This window comes from Cydia splendana, chromosome 19 (genome assembly GCF_910591565.1).
Source record: "Cydia splendana chromosome 19, ilCydSple1.2, whole genome shotgun sequence".
NCBI lineage: Eukaryota > Metazoa > Arthropoda > Insecta > Lepidoptera > Tortricidae > Cydia > Cydia splendana.
In genome coordinates this window covers 14,138,093-14,150,252 of record NC_085978.1, presented here as the reverse complement: position 1 = coordinate 14,150,252, position 12,160 = coordinate 14,138,093, and the positions used below count along the sequence as shown (strand labels likewise).

At 41.4% G+C, this 12,160-nt stretch overlaps 2 protein-coding genes across 2 annotated transcripts; both read left to right on the top strand.

The window, feature by feature from the left end:
* The first annotated feature begins 6 nt into the window (after positions 1 to 6).
* LOC134800095 (mitochondrial import inner membrane translocase subunit Tim22) lies at positions 7 to 1,340 on the top strand. Its single transcript, XM_063772571.1, has 3 exons — positions 7 to 343; positions 555 to 818; positions 1,156 to 1,340. The coding sequence occupies exons 1-3, from the start codon at positions 112 to 114 to the stop codon at positions 1,242 to 1,244; spliced, it is 585 nt and encodes a 194-aa protein (XP_063628641.1). The 5' UTR covers positions 7 to 111; the 3' UTR covers positions 1,245 to 1,340.
* A 370-nt stretch (positions 1,341 to 1,710) lies between these two features.
* On the top strand, positions 1,711 to 10,195 carry LOC134799809 (uncharacterized). Its single transcript, XM_063772213.1, has 4 exons — positions 1,711 to 2,096; positions 2,261 to 2,353; positions 2,735 to 2,841; positions 10,006 to 10,195. Exons 1-4 carry the CDS (start codon positions 1,899 to 1,901, stop codon positions 10,085 to 10,087), a joined length of 480 nt encoding a protein of 159 aa, XP_063628283.1. The 5' UTR covers positions 1,711 to 1,898; the 3' UTR covers positions 10,088 to 10,195.
* Positions 10,196 to 12,160: the final 1,965 nt, after the last annotated feature.

The window sequence follows — 12,160 nt, the reverse complement described above, 5'->3', positions numbered from 1 at the left end:
ATTTCGTTAGGTTATGTTGTATGTAATTAGGCCTTAGGCCCATCTTTTTACGTAAATATCGTATTTAAACGATTGTTAAATTACATATGCTTTTCCAAAGTGGATAAAAAAATGACGGACTATACCCAGCCACCGCCTCCCGACCCTAGATTAGTCAGGTTTTACGAAAAAAATGATTATGAATCGCTCGCCAAATATCTTATTGGTAATAATTACCGATATCGCGAAAACATTCTTATACCGCGGTTTCTGGGTCCAGCAGAGATTAAAACTAACGAAGAAAAGATGATCGAAGCTGCTGTAGAGAGCTGTCCGTTTAAATCACTCACAAGTTGTATCGTTGGTAAGTCTTGTTTTTAACAATCGATGCTTTAGCAACATTGAAGCTAAACTTTTATATATATTGAATTAAATATTCATTTTATATATATTTATTTTATGTTTTTCTACAGATTTTTTTTATATTATTCCTATAACACGATCTCAGGTGCCATTAATGCACAGATTTAAACACACCCTAATGGTAATATCACATCATTTACATCATATTTTAGGTTACGGATTGGGGGCTGCCGTTGGTCTCTTCACCTCCTCACTCATGCCAAACGTCACAGACACAACAGCACCACAAACTCAAACAGCCAGACAAATATTAACCGAATTCAAAACTGCAATGTTAAGTAATGCAAAGACTTTTGCGATACTTGGAGCTGTGTTTTCTGGAGTTGAGTGCTGTGTAGAAACAGCAAGAGGGAAGTCGGACTGGAGAAACGGGACTTATGCTGGAGGTGTTACTGGTGGACTTATTGGATTGAGAGGTACGAACAGCAATACTACTAACTGTACATTGGCGGACCGGTCATGACCCCCCCTTTTTTTTCTTTGTATGTATGACCCCCCTTGGGCCCAGGGCTGTGCCTACAATAAATTAGTTTCAAATGATTCACTGGTATTTTTCGAAAAAATAACTAGAATTTGACCACGTGAGTTCCCCCCCTCCTCCGCTCTTACTGTCTTAGGAACCTGAATGAAGAAAAATGTATCAATTACGCAGTTTTGCTAAGGATCATTCCCATACAAATATTGAATTTTACACCTTTTATTGTAAATAATTGATTTGCCAAACTATAATTATGATTCTTTCTTTTTTTTCAGGTGGCCTAAGAGCAGGCGTTTTGGGTGCAGCCGGTTTCGCGGCATTCTCGACAGTTATCGATTACTACATGCACTCTCGAGGCTCCTGAATTAATCACAAATTATAGTAGTGAATGTTATTTAATTAGTAGAGTTTATGCTACAAGAATTGTTAAGAAACCGTCTGAATAAAAGATTGAATCCGTCTCCTTGTTTTATAGTATTGTGAGAGAAAGAGAAATTGTCATGCTATCTCGTTTTACGTCTTGTACCAGTTTTTCACATTTGTTATGTTGGTACCATGGTATAATAATATACTCCGCCTGGTACTCCATTCCCGTCTTTTCTAGGTCACCTAACTGACACGGGCTTACGTCATCATGCGACAGCGCTATATGATAATATGCGATAGCGCTATATATAGCGGCCATGTTGTTGTGACGTAGCCCCGTGTCACTCTGGGAATGGAAGACCATGTTTTATTAGACTATGGTTGGTACTACAGGAAACCTGTGTGTACTCTCCTGTTTTGGTTTTTTTGTCTGTGGTCTCATACTGGATGTATATGTGTGTGTGTGTGTGTGTGTAACGGCCGAAAAAAGAAAAACGTTACAAAGCCGTCAAAACTGTACACGATTGATTTTTACTATTTTTTGGGAAAAATGTATTAACTAGTGGTATTTTTATATTGCATTAGCAAGTTAGTCATCTAGTTAATAAAACAAAGTGATAATAAGTGTTTTGTGCGCCTTCAAATTTATACAATGAAGGATCCCTTTGTGTCGGACTCTGCGATCGATTCTCCGGCCAGAGAAAGCCTCAGAAACGTCGACGGATGTTATAATAAGAACTTATTTAAGAACAAATCCTTCGCTAATTCCCGGCGTGCCTTACAGTCCGGCGCTGAGAAGATTTCGAGGACTTTTAGAACTGTTAGAAATACTTTTGGTAATCTGTCACAGGTATGTAAAACAATCAATAACTTACCAATAAGTATGATTTAACCAATTCTATTGAGACATTTAGAGCATTTAATTGCACTAGCCTTAAAATTAGTACTATTTACTATACTGTTGTTGATTTATACCACCATATCTAAGAGATGTTCAAATGTGGTGTTCTACAGCATTTCAGGCTGGGCGGAAGGCGCCGGCATCGCCTAGCGGAGACTGGTTCTCCCTGCAGAACCCCATCCACTCCTGTTACCAAGAAAAAACAGGTAACTCCATAATCCTTAAGTGTTGTTTGAGACAAAGCCCACAGGTAAGTTTTAATCGTAAGGGCTGGATTTACTTCAATAGCAGGTGCACAATTTTGCCTATATGGTTGATGAAGTGTGCCATGGTTAAAAGTGCCTCTACCTTCCCTAAAGCTGTGCCTATATCAAAATTCTACTCCATTTAGTATAGATATATTTTAAGTGAGTTTTAAGTGAAGCTTGCCATGCAAAACCGAATGTTCTTGAATGACACTACATGCTTACTTTTACTTTCATTTCTAGGGTATATTATAGTCACATTTACATCTTACCTTTGCTACAAATCAAAGTACCTGTATCTATGGTTTCTTTTTTTTAACTTAGGATACTGTGACATTTCAGGTACTAGGTAGGAGTCCTGCAAAGTTGTACAGTCCGTTTGGAATAGAGACACCTCACAGCCGGGACTTTAGGATGTCTCCATACATGCCTGACACACCAGACCATGGGTATGTAGTATTTTGTAGAGATGCAATGGATAGTTGTTTGGCCGGATACCGGATATTCGGCCTGACCATCGGCCGAATATTCGGTATCCGGCCGGCGGAACTATAGTAACTATACCTACATTTCGGGTTTTCACGTGCGCATTGTGCAGGTTTTGACCTGATTCGTAGTGAACGTTCGCGCGGACTCATTTCTACCCTTTCTACCCTAGAAATCAGTGCGCATGCAAGTGAGTGGAATGTTTAAATTGCTTTAAAATAATAAGCGAGTACGATTATGACTGTGCCTGTTTCTTATTTCAATTTTGTTTACTCCAAAATCAAGGAATATTACTATCCGGTATCCGGCCGGATAGTAGGCCGGTATCCGGCCGGATAGTAGGCCACTATCCGGCCGGATGTTAAAATGATGGCCGAATAGGCCGGATACTGGATAGTAACCGAATAAAATAAAAAAAATAAAAAAAAATAAAATGCATTTATTTCAGACAAACATGGTCCATATTTTGTTAGTACATCTTAACAATTTAAAAAACTTATAGCTAAGGTTAACTTAAAAATAAACTTAAATGACTAACTTAGGTACTAATGACAAATGCAGAGAGGACCAGTGCCTTATCAGGCCACTGTCCCATCTGTCAGCAACAACGGCCAGGAGACTGTGGCGGCTGTCGCGCACCCTGCGGAGCGTCGCGGCGCAGCGCTTGCGCAGTGTCGCGTGGAATCCGTCCACATGAGCATCAGCGAACATGCCGGACGCACTGCAGTACCGAGGCAGCCGCAACAGTACCCTGAACGCGTCATTATATTGTACGCGCATGGCGTTAAAAGCCCTTTGCGTATATCGAGTCCACAGGCTGCAGGTGTACAGCGATGTACAAAACGCTCGAAATAATGTTATTTTTACTTGCGCTGTACACCGGCTGAACCTGCGAGCTATCATATTGGCCCGCACGGCCAAGGCCCTCCGCTCCCTCTCGATATCAGCGTCATCACGGAAATCGTCGGTTATCAAGTGCCCAAGGTATTTAAAAGAGATAACCCTTTTCAGTTGCATGCCATTCAAACAAATGGGTGGGATGTGTGATGGGCACTTGCTTCCCGCTTTGAAGACCATATACTCGCTCTTGCTTACATTATATTTAAGGTTATGCGCTAGGGCATATGACTCACACCTCTCAATAAGTAATCTCAGACCACCGACCGACGGGCTCAACAGTACCATGTCATCGGCATAGCTTATGTTATTGAAGCATACCCTATCTATATGACAGCCCACACGTGTACTGCTGAGCTCGCCGATCAAGGCATCGATATACAAATTGAAAAGTTTAGGTGAGGTCAGTCCCCCCTGCCTCACCCCGCACTCCAGGCCGTACTCGTCCGACAACACACTACCCCAGCGAACACAATTTCGTTGGCCAGCATACCAACACCTGAATATGCGTGTGAGCTCCTTAGGAAAATGCACTTCATCAAGCTTATTCCAAAGTAAATCATAGTTGACAAGATCGAAGGCTTTGGAAAGATCGAGAAAACACGCATAAACAGGTGTTTTTCTGCGTGTGTAGTACTCCACAGCTTGCTTTAGACAAATGATGGCACTTTCGGTAGATAAACCGGCTCGAAAGCCGAACTGTGCATCATGTAAGTTTATACATTTGTCCAATTGCAAATTGAGCAAGCCGTCGAGCACCCTAGCCACAATTGTTGCTAGAGATATAGGCCTGTAGTTAGCTCTGTTGGATATGTCACCCGTTTTATTTTTGACAATGGGCACAACAATGGTTTTGGTCAAATCAGATGGCAGGTACGAGTGACATATACAAAGGTTGAAAAACATTGCCAATACGCGGGGCAGGTGAGGACCAGCAAACAGCAGATGCTCGATACTTAAATTATCGTGACCGGGCGACTTTCCTCTCTTCATATCCTTTATTATTTTTCTTACGTCATCTGCACTGAAATGGATCTGAAAGTCACTCCCCTCCGATACCCCAATATCGAGCAACCGCCGCCGCCCGTCAACGGGCGAGACAGCAGGTTTAACATTGAAATGGTCCTTAAATACATTTGCAATGCCCTTGGGATCTGAAATTCCTTCCACGCTTACAGAAAGTCCAGGCCTAGTGTCCAACTTTTTGGTCATTTTCCAAAAATTTCGAAAATCATTTTTCGTGTGATGTGCGGCAAGTAGGTCCATTTTTATTTGCTCTTGATGTTGTTGGACCCATCTAAGTTTAGATTTAAACATTTTACGACTAAGAGTCATAGCATCAAAAACGGACCCACCATTAGGCTTACCACACGAAACCCAGTCCTGGAATCTAGCCCTGGCCTCCTTGTGCGCATCGCTTACATGTTTGTTCCATCCTATGACAATCTTTTTTCGGCATCCGGAACCTCCCGTGGCAGCTTTGCTGTGCACAGAAGCTATACATAATGATGATATTAATTTTAAGTAAATTTGATCAATTATCTTACAGTGGTCAGCGTTATTTAAGCAGCAGCTGCCACAGCAGTCCCTTAAGAGCGCTATTACATTTCGGCGTTGAGCGAGTTTAGGTATTTTACGCGCTGCGGCAGGCCGTGCGAGCTCAGTACGCCGATCCCTTCTACCACACTCGCACTACAATGATGGATTAAACATTCTTGATCCTTCGCGAAGCATATTGAAATCAACCATAACAACACTAACTGTACTTAACTTTTAAAGTTCTAAAACTGTTATTTGGTAAGTACGAAAATACTAAATGCAGTGCAAATGTACATAGGGGCTGTTCATAAATTACGTCATCTATTTTTGACGATTTTTGACCCTCCCCCCCCCCCCCACCCCTCGAATCATCCAAAAATCAAGCTTCGGATGAATCTGTTTCCTCCTACGTCATGTTACCATCATCCGATGTCCAGACCCCTCCCCCCCCACTCCTCCCATTTGAAACGACGTAATTTATGAATAGCCCCATACTCGTACTTATGAAGGTATATTACTCGAAAGAAATTATAGGTACCTACTCGCTTATTTACATGTTTCGTCATTGCATTTGGTACCTATAGGTTGTAAAGTTTGTATCAACGAGGGTTTAAAAACGAACTGGTACTGAGGATCTGATGATGATTAAGGTGGTCACGGATACCAATCAACCATGTAGTAACATGATTAGGCTCGTTTGATTCGTCTCAACAAGATCTTTGACACTGAAGATACACAGGGTCTGATGATGGAGCTGGAAGGTGGCCACGGGTACCAGTCTATCATGTAACTAAACAACTTCGTGTTTGGGCTCGTTTGATTCGTCTCAACAAGATCTTTGACACAAGACAGTACTCAGGCTCTGATGATGGAGCTGGAAGGTACCATTACCAATCAACCATGCAACTAAACCACATCGTGTTTAGGATCGTTTGATTCGTCTCAACAAGATCTTTGACACTAGGTGATACTCAGAGTCTGATGATGGAGCTGGAAGGTGGTCACCGGTACCAATCAACCATGCAACTAAACCACTTCGTGTTTAGGCTCGTTTTATTCGTTTCAACAAGATCTTTGACACAAGATAGTACTCAGGGTCTGATGTTGGAGCCGGAAGGTGGTCACCGGTACCAATCAACCATGCAACTAAACCATTTCGTGTTTAGGCACGTTTTATTCATCTTAACAAGATCTTTGACACAAGGTAGTACTCAGGGTCTGATGATGGAGCGCGAAGGTGGCGACGGGTACCTGTCTATCATCATCAGCTCCATCATCAGACCCTGAGTAGTATCTTGTGTCAAACATCTTATTGCGACGAATCAAATGAGCCCAAACACGAAGTGGTTCAGTTACATGGTAGACTGGTACCCGTGGCCACAGTCCAACTCCATCATCAGACCCTGAGTACTAACTTGTGTCAAAGATCTTGTTGCGACGAATCGAACGAAGCCAAACACGAAGTGGTTTAGTTGCATGGTTGATTGGTACCGGTGACCACCTTCCGGATCCATCATCAGACCCTCAGTACTACCTTGTGTCAAAGATCTTGTTGCGACAAATCAAACGAGCCCAAACACGAAGTGGTTCAGTTACATGGTAGACTGGTACCCGTGGCCACAGTACAGCTCCATCATCAGACCCTGAGTACTAACTTGTGTCAAAGATCTTGTTGCGACGAATCGAACGAAGCCAAACACGAAGTGGTTTAGTTGCATGGTTGATTGGTACCGGTCACCACCTTCAGGATCCGTCATCAGACCCTCAGTACTACCTTGTGTCAAAGATCTTGTTGCGACAAATCAAACGAGCCCAAACACGAAGTGGTTCAGTTACATGGTAGACTGGTACCCGTGGCCACCTTCCAGCTCCATCATCAGATCCTGAGTACTATCTTGTGTCAAAGATCTTATAGAAACGAATAAAACGAGCCTAAACACGAAGTGGTTTAGTGGCATGGTTGATTGGTACCGGTGACCACCTGCCGGCTCCATCATCAGACCCTGAGTACTATCTTGTGTCAAAGATCTTGTTGAGACGAATCAAACGAGCCTAAACACGAAGTGGTTTAGTTGCATGGTTGATTGGTACCGGTGACCACCTTCCGGCTCCAACATCAGACCCTGAGTACTATCTTGTGTCAAAGATCTTATAGAAACGAATAAAACGAGCCTAAACACGAAGTGGTTTAGTGGCATGGTTGATTGGTACCCGTGACCACCTGCCGGCTCCATCATCAGACCCTGAGTACTATCTTGTGTCAAAGATCTAGTTGAGACGAATCAAACGAGCCTAAACACGAAGTGGTTTAGTTGCATGGTTGATTGGTACCGGTGACCACCTTCCGGCTCCATCATCAGACCCTGAGTATTATCTTGTGCCAAAGATCTTGTTGAGACGAATCAAACGAGCCCAAACACGAAGTGGTTTAGTTGCATGGTTGATTGGTACCGGTGACCACCTTCCGGCTCCATCATCAGACCCTGAGTACTATCTTAAGTCAAAGATCTTGTTGAGACGAATAAAACGAGCCTAAACACGAAGTGGTTTAGTTGCATTGTTGATTGGTACTGGTGACCACCTTCCGGCTCCATCATCAGACCCTGAGTACTATCTTAAGTCAAAGATCTTGTTGAGCCGAATCAAACGAGCCCAAACACGAAGTGGTTTAGTTGCATGGTTGATTGGTACCGGTGACCACCTTCCGGCTCCATCATCAGACCCTGAGTACTATCTTGTGTCAAAGATCTTGTTGAGATGAATAAAACGAGCCTAAACACAAAGTGGTTTAGTTGCATGGTTGATTGGTACCGGTGCCCACCTTCCGGCTCCATCATCAGACCCTGAGTACTATCTTGAGTCAAATAAATACATATAGAATGTCAGGTCGTTTCAAATATTTTTAATCCTGTCCGGTAGTTTATTAAACTGTACCATTATAAATTATAATACTATAAAAACGGTGCTAGGATCAAAGTCTCTCGTTGCGGTTTACACGCACACAGTATAGCGTTTTACACGGCGCCCGCCGCACACAATGATAAAAAACCTCGTCGTCGCCGTTGAAAATGTGCGGAGCCGACCGACACACGTCCTGCCTCTACAAGCTCTACCGCGGCACTGAGCTGGCGCAGCGCGCGTCATCGGTAATATAGAGTAGTTTTCAAAAAATTGCCAAAAAATTATAGTAGAATTTCATAAACACTAATGTATACCAACAGTATAAGCAAACGTTGCAGATTGCTTGAGTATGAAAATGACTTCGATATTAAGTAGATTTTCGTAGGAATTGACACTTGTTTCGGAGAGAAAATCGAGTTCGTTTTACTTTGATTTTCTCTTTCTCAAAGGTATGTAGGAAAAATATAGTTTGATATGCCTAAAGTACAGGGTATTAGTAATACAAAATAGCCAGGTTTAGCAGAGTAAAATTCTCAACATTTCCAAATAAGAGCTCGCCATTCAGTGCTTCACGGGGTTTTTCGGAAACGACCATCAGAAAAAAAATCATTACTAATTTAATAAGTCCTTTTTCTAATATTTACAACGACATTTATAAAGATAAGAAGACGCTTTTACTGGAACAAGTACTCATTGTTTCTAATAATGAGCGCAAAGTCCTGAATTTCGTCGACTAGTATCATCAATTTTGCATTATTTCGACTTTTCTTGTAAGAGCGCTCTTAAATCGGAAGGAAAATCAATAATTTTTAAAAGTTCACTGCATTTATTTTCATATTTTTCAATTTCATCACAGGTTCTTTCCCCCCAAGTTACACATTTCCCATTAAATATTGCACAGTTATTACTTTTATACATCTTAGGCTTAATTAAATTAAAATTACATTTAATTACAAGAGGGTACTACGAATATCCGGTGCATCTCTAGTATTTTGTATTTTATTTAGTCCAAATTGAACTAGATGTCTTATAAACTTACTAAAGAAAAAGTGACTAAAGATCACTGAAATTTATTACAGTTTATAATTAGTACAGTCAAGAGTAAAAATATGTGTGCACGCAGCATACTCATAAATATGTACCATAGCTCTTATGTCAGCGAATTAAGAACTATGGGACATATTGTTGAGTAAGTGTATGCCTCCATATTTTTACACTTGACTGTAGGTACCTAGTTTGATTTGTTCTCAATGTTATTTAGTCCATTTCAGTTTATTGTTTAGTCCAGATTAGGTAAACCGGGTTGGCTCGTGAGCCAACCCGGTATCCATTGCGCGCGGCTGCCTCGCGAGCCAATGTTCGATAGTTTGCCGCACGATATGGAGACACGGGGCTTAAGAATAATACCATCAAAAACATAAATGTGAACCAAGTTCAACATTAAGAATATGCGTCATTGTTGACTTCGCCGGCAAAAGACTTGATACCCATATGAGTGCCAAGTTCTAGTTCAGGTGGGCTGTAATTAAAGTTCAGGATTTGCCTTTGATCTTGGAATTTTGAATAATATTGTTGAATATGACATATGGAATTCAAAGGGTTAAATCATCAATCCAAACATACATACATCAAACACACCATAATTTCTCATTATTATTCACTTGGGACTTCATCAAAACTCATTTAGGTAATTTTAAAGTTTACGTGGTTGATGCAATAAAGTCCCGTTAAAATAAATAATAATGCGTAGAACCCGTGGAAGGTTTAACCATAATTTCTCTCAATTTCAGGTTATCACCAAAACGACGCAAAGGCGTGACTCATTCGTGGCACATCCTCGCCAAGAAGAGACCGCGAGCGCTCTTCCACTGATGCCTTCCTAGCTTTCTACACGCACAATATACAGTGGCGTAGCGTGAACTAATCTAGCCTGGGCGAAGTCGGATCTGCGAGGCCCCTTTCTTTCAACGTGTACTCCCAAAGTAACAAAAAGGGTCTCGCGGGACTAAAGCCGCGTACTATACGCACGCTGGCGGCGTCGCGGTGAGCGGCAAATCAAGGCTGTTCATACATATGGTATATGGCCTTGATTTGCCGTGCGTCCAGTCCGCGGCCTAACGCCTAGGGCTTGTGCACAAATCACGCGAGGTTCGATAGGGGGGTGGGGGGTCACGAAAAAATCACGACAGATCACGTTGGGGGAGGGGGGATATAAGGAGACCTCACGTGTATTTTTCTACAGTGAACGAAACTAAGAAAAAATACCTACCACATAAGTAGATACTTTTTCTCGGTTTCGTTAAACATAAATCTTCACTCCGCACTTCAAAATAGCGTGTCTATTTTACGAAATTTTGGAGCGCGTGGCCTTGACCGGTCGGATGGAAAAATTTCAAAAAAATACACGTGTGGTTATGTGGGGGAGGGGAGTAGCCAAAACCCTCACCAAATATCACCAAGGGGGAGGGAGGGGTCAAAAAGTAGCCGAAAACACCTCGCGTGATTTGTGCACAACCCTCTAGCTACGCCACTGAAAATATATCCCACCGCTTATATGTAAGGTTTATAGCTTTGTATTGTCCATATAATGCAATTGGTGCTATATTTAGGTCGGAGGTTTACTGAGTGTAATTGTGGATGCTTGTGACCAAAATAACATGTATTTGTAAGTTTCCAGATTGTCAATCAGATTCCCAATATTGGCTATATGCAAAGTGTGTGGTGGGGGAACTAACGCCTGCATACAATTTCACGCATTCCTGAGACAGATAAGTTGACATAAAAATCCACCATAAATTACAAAAGCAATAATGTGGCCCATAGCCGCCAGGAAGACGCCAATGTCGTGCACACAATCAATACCAGGTTTATTAAACTATGTCTCAAATAGTCCTAATAAATTATTTTTAAAGTTGTCTTATCAAAACTTCCGTGAAACACAGACATATTAAATATATTAAGAATGGGTCACTCACGTTTTTTAAGTCGAAAAACGCTCGACATGTTACGAGCATGACACGTGAGTGACCTGTTCTTAATATATTTAATATCATCTTAGATACTTAAAATTTGGTTAAACTTACATATTAATGAGAGTTTTGTATTTTATAAAACTGGATAAGTTAGAATTTAGTAATCAACTACTGTTATTTTAGGAACAAGCATCAAAGCGGGTGCTCAAGGAAAGAATGTAGCATTATAAGCATGTTAACGCTCATATTGCCACCCTTTCAAGTATTACACCAGGAAATAATTTAAAGGAATTTAAGCACATACACCCACACAAAGTACTCATCATGGAACAGAGCTGTGTGTGACTGAAAAATATCAATATTATGACAGTCTTAATTTTACTTATAATTTATATTGTTCTGTGGCACAGTCCACAGAATCTGTGCTCCGTTGAGACTTATTCTTTATAAGGCCCCAGTACACAATGGGCCATCGCCGGCCACTCCAAGGGACGCATTTATGCGTTAGAGGGAGTAAGTGATATTGCTATCTCATTCTACCGCATGGCTGCGTCCCTTGGAGTGGCCGGCGATGGCCCATTGTGTACTGGGGCCTTTAAGGGGCCCACTGATTAACCTGTATCGGCCTGTCTCAGTGGGCCCCTTTAGTCAGACCAAGCTAACTCTGAACAGACTTTTCAGTGACAGAGTGTTAATGTGCCACAATAAATGTCATATTCTTATGAAAATACGACACTTGCACACTTTCTCACTGCAAAGTTCGTGAAGAATCAGCTTAGACAGAGTCTATAGTATTTTTCAAATAGCTTGGGTATGGTGAAAGTTTTCTCATTAACATTATTTTTCGAGATTTTGGGTTTTTAGTTTATAAATTGTATGGAGATGATATCTGTCACCGTACCCAAGCTAGTTGAAAAATACTATTAATGTGTTAGATCTGAAATTGAGATCACTTTTACAAATTTCTTACAAT